The following is a 21,762-nucleotide window of genomic DNA, read 5'->3' as shown; positions in this document are numbered from 1 at the left end:
TTTAACTAGGTTTTTCATTTTGTTCTGTGTATTTAGTTTTATAGCTCTGTTGGTAATCATATATTCAAAGAAAGTACAATGTACATTGTACAATTTGTAGAGCAAAGCAGACTGAAAAAGTTAACAGGCAGTGGTGTGCCATAGAAAACCATGTTAATATACAGTAAAGGAATTCAGAATTCTATTGCACACTGTGTATCATGTAAGAAGTATGGCTTTTACCTGTTCTTGTAAGATTTTTGCTAAGGGAGCACAATCTGTAGACTTTATAAATTTCACTACATCTGTCACTGTCCATTCCAAGGGGTTACTCTCTAGGACTAGACATTCTTTTTCCTCTTGCTTTTTCTCCTTTAAAAACAAAATGGTCACAGTTATCAATACCATCACATAACAAAAATACAGTAACCATTCCAGTTGACCCATATATTTAAAAGCAGCTTTACAAATTGCTGATGTGCAACTATGCAGAACAATACATTGCTTTTGACATATTGCTACAGTATATTACATTCTTAGACCTCAAGGACAGCTTTCCGTTTATGTGTACTCCTTCCCTAAAATCCCTATAAACAGTTTCCTCTTATTCCCATGATAATAGTAGTACTACATAAATACATACATCCTTCCCACTTGTGGTGACAACCTCTTCAGCATAAGAAAGAGAGCGTGTTTTCCGGGCTCTTCTAGCCCTCTCCACTAGAGGTGCTCTTTCAGAACCAATGCTGTTTCTCAGAGTTACTGCTCTCCTTGGACGTACAGAAGGAACTTCAACAGAGGACGTGTCAGTGTGATCATCACGCACTTCAGAACTTGTTTCCTCGCTGCCTGTATCATCTTCAAGGCCATCTTCTTCTGCGCTCTCCTATTAATATGTTAACATAATGCATTTTGTTGTTAAATAAAAGCCAACAAAGCAAAATAAATAAATAAAGTGGAAACATTATACATGTTCTTAAATGTAATATGTAGCAATCGTAGCATGAAGCCTAAATAGCCTGGTGCCACCATTCCCTTATATTTGTTTTAATGATTTATACAATACTAAAGCATTCCACACATTGGTTCCTGTTCTCATTGGGGCCTATGATCTAACATTGGTACATTTTTGGAGTGTAGCTCAGTATTGTTATTTTCACATGCATTTAACTTGATTACTGATTAATGTCTAAATGAATTACTTAAAGGGCACCTGTTGTTACAACTTTCAAAATCTAAATCAACAGCAGATGTAATATAACGCATGCTTGCAATTTACCATATTATTATTATTATTATTATTATTATTATCATGCTTTAAAACAAATCTATATTTCCTTTAAATCCAGGTCCATTTTCCTAAAGGCAGCTTTTCAATCTTGTGCTGGTTGAAAAAAAAGAGACCAAACACAGGAAATTTAAATCTTTGAGCTACTGTACTGACACAGCCATGCAGCTGTGTCAGTATAGTAGCGTTAAAATTTAAACATTTTCAGAGTTCTGAAATCCGTTCTGTAGTACATCATCCGTATATATAGACTGTTCACGGAACGCATGAATGACCCCTTATATAGCTGTTAGGGCAAGGAGACCTTTCATATATCCATCTGTGCATCCAAGATGTAGAAAATATATTTTATTCTCTGGTGAATTCCCTAAAAAAATACAACCTTTTTTGTTACCCTTTGTACCATTAGACTATGTTCACACATAGTATTTCGGTTAGTCTTTTGATCAGTACTTTTTTAACCAAAACCAGGGGTGTGTTGAAAACACATAAACTGTGCACGTTTCCATTACAATTTTTCAGTTCCACTCCTGATTTCGTTTACAAATACTGACAGAAATATTGACCAAAACCCATGTGTGAACATAGCCTCAACCATCTAAATAATGGTCATTCTTGGTACAAAAGATGCAAAAGATGGGGGGGACAATGTGTGAACATTATTTTTAATGTTCACCCAAAGTAACCTCTTTTCTATATCCAAACCTATTTAAAGCTTGTAAAAATAATCAAACAATGAAAATAAAAATAATGCAAAGGTAGTCAAAGTTTCCACATGATCTGATCAGTATTTCAGATGTTTTCCCAGTTTCTGATGCCCTATGAGAGACCCGGATTAAGATACTTGTTGGTAAATTTCTTGCAGTAGTTTTCCTAAAATTGTTTGTCATTGAGTCAGGGTCTCTGTCATTCCTTTATGCTGTCTTCAGATAGGGCAGCATAAACTTCGTGACAAGATTCTTTTTTCTTTTCCTTTAAATCTTTTTATTAAAAAAGACTTTTTAACAATAATACAAAGCAAAAATTTGTAGAAAGGTCAACCACATAGTTAAGCAGTTACAATAAATGGCAGATTTTCTATAATAATGTTCATATATAGAATTAAAAAAAAAAACATTTATAGGGAAATTGAGCAAAAGTCACACTAAAATTATGCGCATAAAACTGAAAATTGCTTTATTCAGAATTCCTTATACCTCAGCAGAGCCAACCGGGCTAACATCAACCACTGATGTACGTCTCTTCTTTTGTACAAAAATTGATTTTCTCCTTTTTCTGCGCCTTGTTGGCTTGGTCTGCGTATTGTCTGCTGTGTGTTCTCCAACCAGAGGCTTTGCAATCTTTTTCCGCTTTCCATAATAATAAGCTACAATACAAAATATGAATGATTCATCACAGTGAATATATTCTTATTGGGGGAAAAGAAAACTAGAAAAACACTACATATTAACATCATTAAGTGTAGATTACAGAGCATGTTCTTTCCTTTGGTTCTCATTTTAGAACATAATTCTGGCTTTTGCTTAAAAAAAAAAAAAAAAAAAAAGTGGAATGCATCAAAAACTGCACAAAACTGCCATGTGTGGAACCAGCTTAAGTAGCCCAGAGCTGACTTAAAAAACAGTACCCTTATTAGATATGTTCTAATAGAAATCTTAATCACCTAAAATAAGGTCTGATTCTATAATTAGAAGTAATTATATGGTATATGTACAGAGACATATAATGGCCATATATATGAACTGTTAGTGTATGTACATACTTGTGGTGCTTTGTACAATGTATGTAGATAACTGCAAATTAATAAACTTTCTTAACGTTTACACCATGTTTGTGACATACACAGCATCAAACTGGCCCAGCAGAGGATACTCTGGTGGGCCCCAACAGCTACTAGGCTCTCCCAGGAATCCAGGACACCTGTCTGAGATTCTCGAGTGAGTGTACTATTCAACTGTGTGTGCATCTTTGAGGCTAAATGTTTTTTCTTTTGTAAGTAAGCAGGAGTAATACCAAAAACATGCAGTTGAAAAGGCTGTGTGTGATTGGCTGTGTGCATGCATAGTGTTTGTTTTACATTAATGATGTGTTTATGCAGTGATTTGGCAAAATGTTGTGGCAAATGTGGCAAAATAGATCCTTTTTTTGCTATGATTCTGTCAAAATCATTTTACTATGATTGCATTGTTCAAAGCAAAATATCATCAAATAGCAGCAAAAACACATCTGTCCTGTATTCCTTAGAAAACACAGTAATCACTGAACTCAAGGAGAACAGTGAAAAAAAATTCCAATGAAGTACTCAATCAAGAGTCTCCACTGATGCCCCTCAAAATTTTAAATATGCAAAACAGGAGTCCGTGGAGCCTCAGTTGCGAGTCTCAAAACACGGGATAGCCAGATATCACTAGCCTGTTGCCACGGGGTGCCTCCATGATAGGGAGAGCACCACACCACCCTGATAAATAGCCCCTTAAGTCCCACTCGGTTGCGAGTATTGGTACATAAATAAGGAAACACCAGGGTGGCCCCGTTTGTCAATGTCTAACTTAAGGTGCGAGTATTGCAATCATGACAAGGGCTTGCCAAGGCAGGCTTCCATCCACAGACAGCCGTTTCAGGGTTTTTGCCCCTCGTCAGTGTGGAGTAGGATTCTGTCTAGTTGGGGCAATAGCAAATCGACCAACAAAACACAGTTATCACTGAACTCAAGGAGAACAGTGAAAAAAAGACTCGCAACTGAGGCTCCACGAACTCCTGTTTTGCATATTTAAAATTTTTGGGGGCATCAGTGGAGACTCTTGATTGAGTACTTCATTGGAATTTTTTTTCACTGTTCTCCTTGAGTTCAGTGATAACTTGGTGTTTTGTTGGTCGATTTGCTATTGCCCCAACTAGCCAGAATCCTACTCCACACTGACAAAGGGGCAAAAACCCCGAAACGGCTGTATGTGGATGGAAGCCTGCCTTGGCAAGCCCTTGTCATGATCGCAATACTCGCACCTTGAGTTAGACATTGACAAAAGGGGCCACCCTGGTGTTTCCCTATTTATGTTCCAATACTCGCAACCGAGTGGGACTTAAGGGGCTATTTATCAGGGTGGTGTGGTGCTCTCCCTATCATGGAGGCACCCCGTGGCAACAGGCTAGTGATATCTGGCTATCCCGTGTTTTGAGACTCGCAACTGAGGCTCCACGGACTCCTGTTTTGCTGTATTCCTTAGATCTTACCAGCTGGGAGGCCCTGTAGTGGACTCTTTCCCTGTCCGGCATTACGGACTTCCCCATTCGTCGGGTAAGTGAAATATGGGATGTTGGAATAAGCCCTTAGGAGCCAATCACACACCTTTTCAGCTAGATGTTTTTGGTCTTACTCCTGCTAGTTTTTGGGCTTCAAACTCACAAAAGACATAAAAAATAAACAGCTGAAAACTCTGTACTTGTGAATGTACCCTCATACTTTATTTTCTGCAGTCTTTTTTTGTAATATGGATTCCAAAGATAAAGGTTGTAGAAAATTTTATGAAACAAAGCAATTTTAGGGGTAGTGACTCTCCTTAAGGTAAGCCTGTCATAAAGACATGTGGAGACCATTGCTGCTTCACTGAGAATTCTGGGAAGAAAGGAAATGCAAAATAGTTCTCACACCTCTTGAGCAAAGAGATGTCCCTTCAAGTCAAGTGTCGCTCAGTCAAGAAGCCTTAGAACACTGACTGGGGATTTTATGCCAAACCAAACAATCTCTCCAAAAGGAAAGATTTCCCATCTGCAGACAGTTGTTTAGGGGTTTTTGCCCCTCTTCAGTGCAGAGCAGGGTGTTGGCTGGCTAGTGAGAGGTCTATCAATGTGGGTCAAAGGCGTAGTGACACTCCTTAAGGAGAGCCCGTCTTAAAGACGTGTGGAGACTTACAGACCATTGCTGCTCCACTGAGAATTCTGGGAATTAAGGATATGCAAAAGTTAAAAAAGAGAAATAAAAGAACATACAAAGCATTAAAAGTGAAAATACTGATTAACTTTTAACATTGTGTGTACTTAAGGAGAAAACAGCAAGTAAAATGCAATGTTCTGTACAATGAATGTAAAGTATAATGTTACCCAGAGCTGTGGAATGTGCTCAGAACACATCATTAATTGTAACCCACTATACAGAATACTTCCCCAACACAGGCCTATTAAAAGCTGCTGCTCTGATAGTGTTTAGAGACAGTGCATAACAGTGCTAATTCTGGGGCTGCTTGCTTACAGGGAGATTTACTCCCTAATCCAATGTCAATAAAAAAAAGTCAATAGTTTCCTGTATCTGTAATTGTTTGTGGTCCTGATGCACCTGTCATCCAGCTGGAGATGATAAATTCATTCCACACAGTGACCGAAGAACAAATGCTGTTCTTTACCCAGGAGGATGCAGGACTGGACAATACTTACTATATTTGGTTTTTGTATGTATGGAACAGTTTTCCGGACATATGTCGGTGACCAGGAGTGGACTAAACAAATTAGGACAACATTCCAATTTCGTACACACTTTGCGGCAAAACTCTGCAACCTGGTCTGAGGTGCGGACAATCTTCACAGTCGCCCTGTAGGTTTTCCCTTTATATCTGGAGGGGATACAGACACAAAATGCTGAGATTACTTTCTCCATAGTTACACACCTGCCTGCAGCTCTCTTGAGAACCATTTTCACATGGATGGGAATTCACGTAATTGGCAATTATATCCCAGATCACCAGGCAGCTGTACAAATCACATATGGCAACACAGGTAATACCTAAGTACATTGGATCTGTAACACTAATTATGTTTGGTATCATCGTGATTCTTGATGTAGTATCTTTCTCCAATCGATAACCTTCCTCTGAATAATATACTTCCCCCAGACAAAAGATTATTATTCTACAAATCCTATCACCTATACAGTAATCCTATATACATGCTGTGCTTCTTCTCATAAATATTGAGGTATCCTGCAGCTGACAGATGTGTGCCTGTATGTAAATATGTCACTGCGTCACATAAAATACATGTCTTTATTTATTGTTGCTTTCTTTCTTTTCTTCTTTTTTTGTTGTTGTTTTTGTTGCATCTATAGTATATCAATGCAATTTCTTAATCAGAAATCAGGCTTATAAATTCATGACAACCAACTTCTCCTCCCATAAAAAAAATGAAAGAACCATTGTAATAGCGCTGCTAATAAAAGCATTGCAATTTAGATTACTATTTGTTTAAAGCAGAGCTGTCATCAGCTCCCTCCCAAAATGCACTGTAAATAAGGCTCCATAGATGCCTAAGCATAAGGGAAAATATTTGTCCAGCATTCAGCATTACTGATATATGAAAGCACAATCAAATTTGAGGTGGAATTCACACAGTGCATCATTTGTTTTGCTTATTCTGTCTATACATTCATTGATCTATCTTGTCTGTGATTATAAATATTCCTATCATCAGGGGACCCCTAAGAACATTTTCATATCATAATTTTGTTACTATTGTACTGTAGAACACAGCAATAGGCACATATTACAGTGATAATGTAATTAATGTGGGGGAGCAGGAGAGGTAAACATTACTGACATGTCCCACCCAGCCCCAGCAACATGGAACAAGTATGAATTTTTCCCAGACAACCCCTTTAAAGGGCTTGAAAAAGACCCTGCACCATCCACGCACTTAGGTTATGTATGGTACTACAATTCGGTTCTATTAACTTTGACGGAACTGAGTTGCAAAACCCCACCCAAACTGAGCACAAGAGTGGTCAACCAACCAATCCCCTGGGTTTTTTTAGGTAAAACTTTCCAGTATGGAAGCTTTAACAGAAAAATACATAGTCAAGAAAGACTGAAATGGAACATAACAGACAGTAGACAAGGGGAAAAGTATATAATAAAAGGCCTTGACATTTTTTAAGTGGTGTACCTTATATAGGTTTGGACAGGTTCTTTTTGAACACTAGAGGAAACTTTGCTAAGATCACTAGTTCAAAGCCCTATTCCACAAAACGATTATCGGCCATTACTGCTGATAATCGTCTCGTGGAATAGAAGTCAACAATCAGCCGACATGTCAGCTGATCGTTGCAGTCGTCTGTTTTTCAATATGTTGAAAAACAAACAACTGATACAGCAACGATCTGCTGCGGTCGCTCCGTGGAATAGGAGCGGCGGTAGCAGACGCTGCTGTATGCTAGGGGCTGCCTGGACGATCTAGCGATCACCCGGGCAGCCCCCCCTGCAGCTCCCCCCGGGCCTCCCCAGACTCACCCGCTCGCTGCTACCGCGTGGAATAGCAGCAGCAGTGAGCAGGGAATGAGGAGCAAACGAGCGCTGAGAGCGCTCGTTTGCTCCTCAAGTCGGCCTGTGGAACAGGGCCTTTAGTCTCTGCCAGTTCTAGTTAATCAGATGAGATATTCTCCCTGTATTCCCAGGTCATGTGTTCATACTGCATTAACCCAGTTCCAAATTGGTAGATTTTCTCTGTGTCTTTTGTGTTATTGAACTTGAAAATCTTCCAGATTATGGGACTTGATACAGCTTTATATTGTTTGGATTACGTGTAGTTCAGCAAAATGATCTAGACTAAAAATTAAAATTTTTGTAAAGGATACAATTTAAACAAAATATTGATATCCATCACTGATTCGTGATTAGATAGATAGACAGATAGATATACTCATATATATTAACTTTTATTACTTTGCCTTCTAATTCATGTCTTTGGTATAGTACATTTTGGGTATATAGAGATAAATGGAAGAAGTTGGATGAAGCATGGATACAGACTATAACCTATGACTGTATCCATCTTTTTTAGGCAGCCTTAGGCACCATCCAACTTCTTCAGCTACCAGTAATCAAATAGCAAGCGTTCTGGTTCGGATGAACCTGAGCGTGCTCGAGGCTGCCTCATTTCTAAAAACTGAACATTGGTATGTGATAAGCCATTAAGAAAAGGCAATGATGTCTATACAAAAAGACAGGAACACAATACAACTCTTGTTTATTTACATTATCTTTACTGATCAGGTCTAAAGGCCATATTACATGGCCTGATGTTCCAGCCAGCACTATTCCACAGAACGATTATCAACCGTATTCGGCCGTTACGGCCGATAATCGTCCCGTGGAAAAGAAGGCAACGATCAGCCAACATCGTTCATGTCGGCTGATCGTTGCAGTCATTTGTTTTTCAATATGTTGAAAAACAAACAACTGATACAGCAACGATCTGCTGCCATCGCTCCGTGGAACAGGAGCGGTAGCAGCAGACACTTCTGTATGCTATGGGCTGCCCAGACGATCTAGAGATCACCTGGGCAGCCCCCCCGCAGCTCCCCCCGGCCCTCCCCGAACTCACCCGCTCGCTGCTGCCACGTGGAATAAAGGTGGCAGTGAGCGGGGAACGAGGAGCAAACGAGCATTGAGAGCGGTCGTTTGCTGCTCAAGTCAGCCCGTGGAATAGGGCCTTTAGCCTTCACTCCCCCTTCATTCCCCACTTGCTGGCCTCTCCATTACACGCACAGTAGGTGAGTGGGAGGGTGGGGGTGGTCGGGGTTGCTGGAAGGGTCCTCAGATCGTTTGGACGGCCCACTGTGGTCTGCAGCCAACAATCCTTTTACATGGAACGACATGTAGCAGACTGTCGCTGCACAAACTGTGATCTTTCAACATGTTGAAAGAGCACAATAAGCTGACATCGTGCACCTCCTAAAGCTGTGTTCACATGTTGCATTTATTGCCATTATCATGGCAATTGAAAGGCAAGGGGACAAAATACTAATAGAAAGAACATAGATGGAGGCAGAATAGTATTTTTTGCCCGCAAATCTTAAGTTGTGTACAGTGAAATATTACCCACTCTTCTCTGAATTACTGTTTTCTTCTCTTTTTTTGTCCTTCTAAACACAATTTACCGAGCTCTGGATTTATCTGAAATGGCCACTTCTGGGCTTAGTAAATGATCTCTTTAGTGTTGCTAGGAGATTAGAATTTACTGAATAAACCCTGCCCAGACAATAAGCTCCTTACAGAAGATGGTTACTTTGTAAGTGATTTAGAATTTATTTAATTTACAATTAGATCTAGTGTTAAAAGACTGTAAAAAGATAATAATAAAATACATACTCTACAAACAATGTGCAGCTACATCAGCCAAAGTAAAACCTATTCTAGCCTGCATTCTAGCTCACGGTTATATTTCTCCATTACAACCCAGAGAACATTTCAGGTGCTGACACTTATAATGCCTTCATTTAATGTAAAATGCTATTACAAGCAGACAGAAACACTGCAGCTGCCAGGAAAATCATGTTTTACTGCACAATAGTCATTTCAGGTAGTAAAAATATATTTTTTTATGTTTTTAATATATAATTACAGTCGTATTTTCTCCTGAAAAACATTGTGTAAACATAGCATTAGACTTAATTTATCAAAACACATATTTATTAAAGTTTTCCCATTATGGTATTTATGGCATATCTACACCCATACACATCTGATATATGTGGGTCCAACCTCTAGGACGCCCACGTACAGTGGCGTAGCTACCGCGGTCGCGGCGGTCGCCGTCGCGACCGGGCCCGCCACAAGGGGGGCCCCGCGAGGCCCTCCCGATCAATGACTCTTGTGACCGCAAGCATTGTTTTGCTTGCGGTCACAAGAGTCTGGCTCCGTCTTCCCCCGGCAGCGCGCGCATCCCAGAGCTCCCTGCGCACCTTGGGCCTTGACTTCCGGTTCCGGCGCGCAGGGAGCTCTGGGATGCGCGCGCTGCCGGGGATAAGACGCGACACCACCAGCAGCCGCGCAGCAGTAGGGGACAGACCAGGAGGAGTGAGGATCAACGTGGGAGCGCGTTGTCAGGTGAGTTAAGTTTTTTTTTTTATCAGCCTGCTCAGGTGGGGGGAAAGAGGGGGGCATCTATGAGGGTGGGGGGAAAGAGGGGGCCATCTATGAGGGTGGGTTGAAAGAGGGGGCCATCTATGAGGGTGGGGGGAAAGAGGGGGCATCTATGAGGGTGGGGGGAAAGGGGGGGCATCTATGAGGGTGGGGAGGAAGAGGGGGGCATCTATGAGGGTGGGGGGAAGGAGGGGGGGCATCTATGAGGGTGGGGGGAAGGAGGGGGGCATCTATGAGGGTGGGGGGGAAAGAGGGGCCATCTATGAGGGTGGGGGGGAAAGAGGGGCCATCTATGAGGGTGGGGGAAAGATGGGGCCATCTATGAGGGTGGCAGGGGGAAGGGGACCATCTATGAGGGTGGGGGGGGGAAAGGGGACCATCAATGAGGGTGGGGAGAAAGAGGGGACCATCTATGAGGGTGGGGAGAAAGAGGGGGCCATTTATGAGGGGGGGGGAAAGAGGGACCATCTATAAGGGAGGGGGGAAGGGGACCATCTATAAAGGGGGGGGGGAAAGGGGACCATCTATAAGGGAGGGGTGGGAAGGGGCCATCTATAAGGGAGGGTGGGGGGAGAGGGGGCCATCTATAAGGGAGGGTGGGGGGAGAGGGGGCCATCTATAGGGGATGGTGGGGGGAGAGGGGGCCATCTATAGGGGATGGTGGGGTGAGAGGGGACCATCTATAAGGGAGGGTGGGGGGAGAGGGGACCATCCATAAGGGAGGGTGAGGAGAGGGGGGCATCTATAAGGGAGGGGGTAGAGGGGGCCATCTATAAGGGAGGGGGTAGAGAGGTCCATCTATAAGGAAGGGGGTGGAGGGGGCCATCTATAAGGGAGGGGGTAGAGGGGGCCATCTATTTGGGGGGGCAACATAGGGGGAGAGGGAATACACAGAGGGGGACATATATTATTAGGGGGTCACATAGAGTCAGGGCTACCCACTAAATGAGGGTGTAAAGGGGACAGTACAGATGTGCAGTTTGTATAGAGATGAGGATGGTGCCAGTGTGAGGAGCCTAATATGTCTGTCTGGCAGATTCTGTGGATTCGTGGCTCAGAGAAGTTCTCATAACGGCCCAGGACGGATGGAGAAGATGAAAAGGAAAGAACTCCGATCAGAAAAGACGTCCCCTGTGAGTCACCTGATATAACTGCACTGTAATGTATATGGTGTATAGAGCCTGTGTAGAGCTGGGGCCACCTCTATATGACTGGATGAGGTGATTTAGTATACTGGATTTGGTCTGTAACAATATGGTGTTGATGGTAGTGGTTGTGGTGTGGCGGTAATGTTTCCTCCCTATATACTGGTATTACTGGTAATATTGGTCTCAGTATACAGGATTTGGTCGGTAACAGTATGGCGGTAATAGGTAATATCTGTCTTGGGGTGTGTGTGTATGTGTATATATATATATATATATATATATATATATATATATATACACACCAATAGCATCACTTGGTCGTGAAAGGAGGGGGGGGGGAGCCCAAGTTGGCCTCTCTCACCAGGGCCCAGGAGACATTAGCTACGCCCCTGCCCACGTACCTTAAGATCAAGGTTCTCTGGAGGAGGTCGGGAAGCCAAAGTAGCTGTTTAACACAGTTTGCTTCACTACTAATCCTGTTGATGGGACTTTCATAAACTGTGTGTCATCACGCGTGATGATGATCTTGTAGCTCGTGATGGTACACTGTTTCTGTAACTACCATTGAAGTCAATGGGAGTTAGGCAAACTGTGCAAAACAGCCAGTGTTCATCTTTCCAACCACCTCCAGTGACTACAACTAGGCCAGGGTTGCTAGAAGGCCATCAAACTCACTATAGGTATAGGTCTTACATGCAGATCTCAGATTTCACGTGTGGAACACCATTTAAATAAACACATCGGTAGGTAGCACTGTCCATAATTGCAGATCCCCAATTATGGGCACACTACGGAATGTGGCCTAGGAAATTTTCGGTCAGCTGCTTAGCATGTTGAACTCCATTGTCCCTTGGATAATACAGTTCATTGATCTTTACAGATGTCATCTTCTGACATTACTTTATTGTATTAAAAAGACACCACCCCCTTCATCCACACAACTGTATTGAAAACATAATCCTATGTGTGCTTTAGATATTGTATGGCATGTCCATTGCATGCCATAATAAGACTATGTTCCCACTTTGGGAACATAGTGGGGAAAGGCGGCCATATCGTTATATAGACGGCCGGTAATAAATATCATGAACATTATTAGCTGCTGTCTATAATGTCCGCAATTGCCCAATATGTTCAGAAAGTGGGAACATAGGGGGAGATTTATCAAACCTTTGTAAAGTGAAACTGGCTCCGTTGCCCCTAGCAACCAATCAGATTCCACCTTTCATTTTTCAAAGAGTCTGTGAGGTATGAAAAGTGGAATCTGATTGGTTGCTAGGGGCAACTGAGCCTGTTTACACCATGTTTGATAAATCTCCCCCATAGTCTCATAATGTATTTGCTTCTAGAAGTATTGCAGCTGAAGGTGACTAAGATGCCATTCACAAGTACCATACAGTGGCACACTGCCCACAGCTCTGTATTATTGACTTCATTTGCCTACATACTGACTCTATTCACTTGGCTTTTTCACGTGCTTTAGGTTTTAATGTTATAAAACCAATGAAATCCTGTTTTATACATTTTTATAAATTTAGAAGATGTAGAAACTTTTTAGGAGTAACAAGAATAGGTTATTAAATACAGACCATATATATATATATATATTTAAATGAATGAAGGTGGTAGGGCAGCAGGACAGGCGCCCCTTGAATTGCACTCTATATACAGTATTGTATGTAATGAATTTGCCTTCTACATACCTAGAGCTAATAAAGACTGTATATTAAATGTGTTGATACATTTATATAGTTGGAAATATTACAAGTATGTATTACTCTATCAGATTGAAATAATTTGGACCATTTGCTCCCCGATCACATGAAATGGTTTATTCTCTTAACGTTTCGCTTTAGTGCATTGGAAGTAAACACAAGTACTGTATATAGACACACACCGAGCATACATTCATCATTATGTCATTTGTAGAAACAAGTATAAAAATCAGCAAATACTATAAATCTGCCACAAAGTATCACCTACACCGTAAAATTGATCCTATAAAATATCATTAATGAACTGAGTTGTTTTCAATAAATGTGTCATAAAACGAACAGCTGGCAGGGTTTCAAGTGGTCTCAAGGAGCGCTGCTAAGTCACGACAATTGTAAAACGATATTGCAAGCAAAGGATTGGAGATGAGTAAATCACAGATAAGATACTTAAATCCTATTAGAGGATATTGCCCAGAAACACCTATTAAGAGATGGCCTTATTAGCAGTAATCAGAAGTCTTTCATTAAGGGGAGGTCATGGGAAATTAGTTTAATTATGCTTCCCTGACAAATCTGTATGTGTGCCTCAGATAACACTCACATGCAAAGGTCGATTAGCAGAAAGACAACCTGTTGTACTCATCTTCCATGTGTAACCAAGCATATGGCTCATACAGGGGGCATCTCCCAATTTATATAGGTAACTACATGAAATTAAGAACTACATTTTGCAAGATGTTAACAATCCAGAATAGCAAGGTCATTTTTACCCTGTAATTCTTTCGCATTCACCAATCCTTGACCTATTCAGTAAATGATGTGCCCTCTGGAGTGGGAACACTTGAAGGAAAGTACTAAGAAACATACTCAACACATTATTGATCCAGTGAGATATCTGATTGTCATTTCCTGGAGTCAGGAAGTCACTGGCGTACTTGAGAATCAAAACTGGCAGCAGCTGCTTGGAAATTACTTGGCAGAATGCCTCTGTTTCCTTTTACTATATTCCATCTACCAGCAACAATCGGAACAGAAAATTCCATAGGCAAAAACCTGTTCATTTTATTAAAAGACTTAGACTATGTTCACACATCATCATTCTTTAGAACAGGCATTAAAATAATGTACCTATTATTTCTGGACGCTATTCAGTGAACAGCATCCAGAAATAATAGCTGTTTACACAATGTAATGTGCAGCGGGGGGCACACATTACATTGAAGTGAATAGCTGATTGATTAGCGGGCACACCCAACAGTGCCCGCAATTCAATTGTAAAAAAAGAACGTTTCTGCAGCTGATAAAGAGGTATCGGCTGCAGAAACTTCCTAAATGCAGCCCGGTGGCCGTCAGTTTAACAGCGTCCATTGCTATGCAAAGGACGCAGTTAAACATAGTGTGAACATAGCCTATCACACTTATGTCAAGATAGATGGTGTGATAGAATACTATTGGCAAAACAAAATACAGTTGTAAACAGCTGTATTTTGTAAACTCAGTAGGTAAATAATGAGCATGGTAATTATTTGAACATTTGTAATCAATTACGGTCGTTATTCTATACTGTGTGTACACTGCCAGCCAATTTCCTTCAATGGAGCACATAATAATATAAAAAATACGGTAAATTTTTTAGGACAAAATTACAGCCCTATTATACCTTTATTTTACTGTGTGTGAGCTACAGTAAGTATACTAAGGCAGTGTGCACACATCGTAAGAGACTGAAAAGATCATTCCAGCCGGTACGCAGTACAGGATAATCTTTCAGGCTGCAGAGTTCTGATGTGGGTGCGCACGGATCAGAACTCCCCACAGCACACTATGGAGCTAGTGGCACAGTGTGCACTGACATGTCAGTTGTTTGCGGCGCCGCTAGGGATCCAGGCAGGATAGTATACTATACGCTCCGGCCGGGATCCCATAGGCAGCAATGGCACGTATATTTTCGTATAAATCACAGCTGTTGTATAACGGCCGTGGTTTTACGGAAATATACGTTGTGTGAACATAGCCTTATTGTGAACTAAGTATTACACACAAGTTATTAGGTAATACTATCAGCGCTGCAGCCTTTCTGGTCCTCTGGTTGAATCCTGGTCAAGACAGATGATCAGGGTCTCTGGCTAAACTGGGTGTCTAGTGCTATGTTAAGACTATAGAAAAATGGGCTTATCCACTGTCCCTATTACTTCATGTTCAATATTATGGATTAAAGGATCCCCAATGTATGTTTAAAACCAGCACCTTTATTAAAAGATACATAGACAGTGATCGAAACCATCAGTTTAATAAAACTGCACCTTATAGATACATTTCCTTTCTGGATTGTGCATCGTTTAATCCATAATATTAAACCTAAAGTACCTGCGCCAGTGGAGAAGCCCATTTTTCCATTGTCTCAACACCGCACTAGGTGCTCAGCATTGTCATGGACCTAGGTTGTATTACAGATATCCAACAGGGGGAAATCTATCATAATAGCCAATCCCTCAGAGAGATCAACTAAACAACCAAAGTAACAAGTCTATGTAACCTGTGAGATAGGATGAAAGTAGTTTAATATGTGAATGATCCAAAATAAAACAAATAACAGAAGACAAATAGAGGCAACAATGCTAAGTTATTTGTGTTGTCTGCAGACCACAAGTAGCAATACCAGAAAATGATGTGTAAATATTGTGCAATAACAGCAAATAGCATCCCCTGTACCAATATATTGCACCATTTTATAATGGAGTTTACAAAGACCCTGAACTCAAGTGTTACTAATATTGTAGCGATTTGATAGGTTTATGTTGGAAAAACTCTACACGGCTCCTTCAAGTCCGGAAACTGCAGTGATTTATTTCCCATATAAAGTGCTAGTATTAATCAAACCTGTGTTATCTTTGCTTACTCCAGTGTAGCTGCCTGCCAGCATTTTACTGCTAATATTTTCCAGATTTTCCAGTTCTATTATCTGCAAACAAAGTGACTGCCGCAGTATTCAATAAAATATAAACTTGTCCTCATTGTTATGCGCTGAATAAGACTACGGCTGATATATCTGCCCTGATATCTGATCCGCTCCAGCAGTCCGATAATTAACATTTAATACATGAGCCCAGCATGTACTTGTCATTGTTTAACCAGAATTCATTTGTACTAAGCGCTGCTGACTTCACATAACAGTGCACAAGGCTGAAGCACTAGTAAGAATAATGACCTGTGTGTATTAGCCACACATTACTTACTTGGCTTTGAGTGTTTCTTCCTGGAAATTCCAAGATGTGTCTTCTACTAACTGTAACTCTCGTAAGACCCGTCCAGGTTTGTAGGCAGCATTAATTACCATACTGAGGACCTGCCGCAAATATAGAGAGAGTAAGTATCTGTACTGCTGCCAGCTTTAGCATATAAAAGAGCATGTGTTTAAATGCAGCATGGAGTGTGTTTAATGATATGGAACAAAAGAAAGCTGGATTTTGTGCAGTGATATGTTAACCGTTTTACGTCTTTTCTGTTTTATTTGATTTAGTTTACAGAACAGGTCTTCATGGAATTGCTTTTTATGGCTTCATGGTCTAGTGCTGAATGAGTAAAGGCACAAGGTGCTGTAGTAACGTAAACAGCACTGGCTTAAAAGTGAAACGTAATTTTGTTACTCCGTTTATAGATGAGCAGATGTTCGGCCCAGGGGATAGTTTTTTTTTAAAGGAGTTCTCCCATCAGTCCTATTAGGTGACCCCCTAATTGTGACCCCAAGTGGAGAGCTATGGCTACAATTTTGGGCTTGACTTAGTTTGCATGGCCAAAGATTGCCATGTCACAGCCCCTAAACCATGCTGTATAGCAGCTAATGTGATTTGCACTGTGACATGCTATTGGCCGCGTGGCACTTCTGTTTTGTAATTTTAAGACATTACTTATACATTCCTAATAGTAAGAGGTTGTCAAATAGTGCTGCAGATAATAGAACACCCGTATGGTAGTGTCACCTTGCAATATTAAACACAGTATCAATATAGGACATGACTTTCTAAGGGTAGAGCTACAATACAAAAAAAGAATGTGATATGACATTTGGCTAGAGATAATGGATACTACAAATTTAATAGAGAACAATCAATAGCCTCAATTGTTTTATAACTTCATAGATTTTACATTGTATGGTTGGATGTCTTTAATAAATTTCCTTTCATTTGCCTCACTCGGCATAACTGTGCCGTAGAGAACCTTATTTAGAGTTCACTACCTTGCTAGACTGATCTGCTGGCTGAGAAATGTAAACTAAATCTACAAAGTACTCTAATTAGGTCATAAATTTCATGGGGCATACTGTGAATATTTCCCAAAGCAAATGTAGTATATTCCATTCATGGGTGAGTGAATCTAAACCAATTACATCTGTATGCTGTTTAGATTGGCAGTCACTATTCACTAAGAAGCATCTGCTAATTTATTTTTATTGTTGCTTCAGCTTCTAGAATAAAATGAACGTCTTAATAAAGTGATATTACAATGAGGTGCAGTAAGAACATGAAGATAGCAAACTGCAGCCGCTCATGCAATTTAGACCAAAATTATATAAAGAGCATATATTTTTAGCATTTAGCTGCCTGTACTCTTTTAGGCTATGTTCCCACTACGAGATTACAGCACGAAATAGCGGCCATCTATCGGTAATGACGGCCGCAAATAATGATCATAAACAATTAATATAGCCATTATTGCTCCTATGGGGGGGGGGGGTCACAAGGCTGGGTTCACACTTAACCCTTTGAGGATTAAACCCAAAATGACCCAGTGGACCGTGCCAATTTTCATTTTTGTGTTTTCATTTTTTCCTCCTCTAGCACTTTCATTTTTCTATCTACAGGGCCATGCAAGGACTTCAGGTTGTTTTCAGGAATAAGTTTACTTTGTAATGGCACCTTTCATTCTACCATAACATGTATGTTGGAACCCCCAAAATATCATTACTTTACATTGTAGGGAATGGTTAATTGATTTACAGGCACACCCAAAGGCGCCCGCAATTCAATTGTGAAAAGATAATGTTCCTGCAGGCAATACAGCAGTATTGGCTGCAGGAATATGCTGAACGCTGCCCAGCGTTCAGCAGTATGCAACGGACGGTGTTATAGTGTGAACATAGCCTTATAGTGTATTAATGTCCCAGCTACGGGAGCACTGTGGCTGAGACAAGCTCGCACTGTGGGCAGTGACTATGGGCTCACACAAACACACAGGGCATCTTTATACCGCTGTAGTTGCAGTAACAGATCTTTCCAAAATAAAGTTGTAAAATAGTTTTTCCTTTTTCTCTTAAGGATCCAAACAATGATCCAGACAATGTATGAGTATGCCAACCTCTTCATCTGTCTCTTACATCTGAGGCCTCAGTAATTTATCATCTTGACTATCATGACTTAAATATATTGGAGGTTGTATTTCTTAAGAATGCATTAAGGGATTTGTTAAACAGATCCAAATCGGCTACAGCACATTGACTATAGAAAATGCACCTTATTACATTTTTTTAAAATATCTTTTGGTTATTGGTTACTCAAACTATTGCTACTAACTTTCTTAAAGACAGTGCACAGGTTCCAATGTCTGAAATGAAAACTACATAATTATTTACAGAGTTGAACTTTGGCTAATCCCACAAAAAGTTTACAATCAAATTGTAAAATATTGAAGCCAAATTCCATTGTACTGCCATGACATTTGCTTTTCATTAGGAGAACCTATATACAAATTGTTCTCTTTTTTATAGTATACAGTAATACATAATATACAGTGTCTATCGGAAACATATTTAGAATAAAAAAAATAAAACCTAAACAGAATAATCTCACAGCAAAACATAAGTATACAATATAAAAGAAACTTGTAACATCCAAAGATTTCAGTTGGAAAATAGCGAACCAAAAAGAAACGAGTAGCGGTATTCATTTCTGTCTATGCACTAGCAGGGGATTTAAACATGACCATAAAAAAGTGGCACGTGAACAGAGACCATAATAAGAACACTGAGAATCAAGTGCTAAAATATTATTTATAACACTATAAAGGATTCTTGGTTGAAGCTGCTCTTTATATTAACCACTACTATAATGGCAGAATAACAAAAGGCAAATGCATATTAAAACACAAGAGAATGAAGTCTAACTCATAATGAACAACCACAAGAAATCTCTCTTTTCCAAACAGTAAAAAAATATGAATGAAAGGATATAAAAACTTATTATCACAATGGTGAATGTGACATAAAAATAAGAACAGGGCTGCCACCAGAAATACTGGGTCCCCATACAATATAAATGAGGTCATTTTGTCATTAGGTCATAAAGTCCTTACATAAGCAGAGAAGTATCAGTGGGGGTGTGGAAAGACCAGGCAGAAATATTCCACAATTCAAATCACCTGTTATATTGCATAGATTCCACTTGTTAAGATCCCCTAGTTTGGATCCATTGTGTGTAAATTCCACAAGAACTCTAAAGTCATCTTACAGTATCTGGAACTGAGGGCTTTTTTTTTACAGTATGTGGCCTCGCACTGCAAAAATCTGTGGACCCTCAAGAGGGCTTAATTAATATTGCAGCCAGCCCGCACGAACAATTGTAGTATCATTTGTGCGGCCATTTAAATGCATTGTTATTGCATTCAACCAGCTGATGAATGAGCGTTTGCTTGTCCGTCAGCTGATGGCTGGCTCTTTTACACGGGAACATTATCTAATGAACATTCCCAGGAACTCGCATTACTGATATTTGGCCTGTGTAAAAGAGAGACGCTAAAGGTTTTACCCTTGGTACAGTTTTGATTAGGGAACTTCATCTTAGCACTGTGCCACTTTATTCCATTATGCCTTTGGTTCAAGCTATTGGGACAACCCTCCATGCATTGTTCCTGACCTGTTTTGACCTGTTTTACAAAAATGATGTGAATTTGACATTGTAATAAACTTGATTATTATTGTTTTTGAAAATTACCCATGTGTTTTTGTTTTTGATGATATTAAACAGTAGATAATAGATTACACTCTAACCTCAGGAAAGAGTCCATAATGATTCTTTTTACACATTTAAATAACTAAGATCTTTATTAATTCGGTATGATGAATGGCAAACGCACCTCTTTAAGAACCAAGACGCATTTCCCGGGACCCACTGTCTGAGGTAGTTCTGCTATCCTGCCTTTATTTAAATATGGTCCTGAAAAGCAGCGATGATTGATGAACAGTTGAGGGCAGCAATATTTTCCATTGGTTGTTCCTAAACACAAAGCGTAATGTAAAATATTTTTCTTATCATTTGTATTGCTGCTCTACCTTACAAAAGAAAAACTGCCCAACTCAGCCTGGCAAGCTTAGAAAAAAAACATGATTTTATAATTTTACAAACAGCCTTCTGCAAAGAGAAGGTATTATTTGTTTTATTTCTCTTTCAGCTATCTGCCCATGTCTGCAACTTTGAGCATCATATATATTCATTCTAAAGGACCCCTTTCATTTAGATCATGCAGCAGGATATGCTTTTAAAATCCTGGCAGGTCTGTAGTCTGCTCCTACAGAGAGCAATATGAGGAACTGGTGGAAGCCCCATAGACTTACATTGTAATAAACTTACATTGCAAGTCTATAAGGCCCTTTAAGGTACTAAATACATTGTTAGAGGGCAGAGTTCTAATACACTGTAATGACAATCTGTGCAAGCAGAACCAGGTCAGAATACGTTCCCAGCTTCTGAATATTTTTTAAGATTCATTGACAACTCTATACATTTTGCACTTGGTAAAGAAATAACACATACAGTACATCATAAAGGCATGTAAGTTTTCATTATAGTGTATAATGGTAGAGATTTGTTTTATACATTAGATGAAATAATAATTTAAAAAAAAGCAGGTTCAGCTTAAAATGTACACACATATATAAATATTCAACATTATTATTAAAGTTTTGGTAAAATGCAAGTTATAAAGGGCTAGCTATTAAATATTTGTTTGTAGACTATGTGAAACAGCATAATGACAATGTTCCATCCACCTTTACAATGCTTTGAAAGGCACAGTCTTTGGCAATCACCCAGCAACAAAAAAATTCATACCTAACAAATGAAATGACAGATAAAGCATTTGGATGTAATAGGATAATGAAATACAGCTTTCTACTGTGGTTGCAGAAATCAATACCTGCCAACTTCAGAAAAGGACTACAGCTTGGAGACGGAGCAAGCCTTACCTGTAGAGTAGTTATCACTCTGAGGGAACGGACAGGGATCATGAGGTATTTTCTCCACAGGCACTGAGGATGGTAACCTGGTAAACCAAATATTTTCATGGTTATTGTTATAAATATTAGCAATAAAAAGTTATTTGTTATACAACGTTATTATAGGCCTACAATCTAAGGCTATGTTCACACAATTTAAGAGACCGGCCGTTCCGTGGCCCGGCCGGTCTTTGAAATGATCATCCCAGCCAGGATGATCTTTTCAGCCTCAGTGTTCTGATGCGGGTGCATCCCTGCGTGCCCATATCAGAACTCTCCACTGCACGCTACGAAGCGAGCGGCCGGATCCACTTGCTCCATAGTGTGCCCTGACAGGGTTCATTGAATAGCGGCCGCAGAAAACTGACATGTCAGTTGTTTGCAGCGCTGCGAGGGATCCCGGCCGGAGAGTATACTATGTGTATTCGCTCTGGCCGGGATTCCTAGGCAGCAATGACAC

The 21,762-nt window shown here is 40.1% G+C and overlaps 1 protein-coding gene across 3 annotated transcripts in view; it reads right to left on the bottom strand.

The window, feature by feature from the left end:
• Positions 1-21,762, bottom strand: part of SFMBT2 (Scm like with four mbt domains 2) — a 162,083-nt gene that overhangs the window by 7,389 nt on the left and 132,932 nt on the right. For all 3 annotated transcript variants that reach the window (XM_069978786.1, XM_069978778.1, XM_069978795.1), the window contains 7 exons: positions 21,273-21,349; positions 20,165-20,304; positions 16,273-16,382; positions 5,696-5,871; positions 2,464-2,633; positions 623-865; positions 223-351 (listed from right to left, as the gene is read on the bottom strand). In XM_069978786.1, the coding sequence (XP_069834887.1) occupies positions 223-351; positions 623-865; positions 2,464-2,633; positions 5,696-5,871; positions 16,273-16,382; positions 20,165-20,304; positions 21,273-21,349 (1,045 nt within the window). The remainder of the gene's footprint in view (positions 1-222; positions 352-622; positions 866-2,463; positions 2,634-5,695; positions 5,872-16,272; positions 16,383-20,164; positions 20,305-21,272; positions 21,350-21,762) is intronic.

This window comes from Dendropsophus ebraccatus, chromosome 1, assembly GCF_027789765.1.
Source record: "Dendropsophus ebraccatus isolate aDenEbr1 chromosome 1, aDenEbr1.pat, whole genome shotgun sequence".
Classification (NCBI taxonomy): domain Eukaryota; kingdom Metazoa; phylum Chordata; class Amphibia; order Anura; family Hylidae; genus Dendropsophus; species Dendropsophus ebraccatus.
The sequence above is the reverse complement of the archived record's forward strand: the minus strand, read 5'-3'. Positions and strand labels throughout refer to the sequence as shown.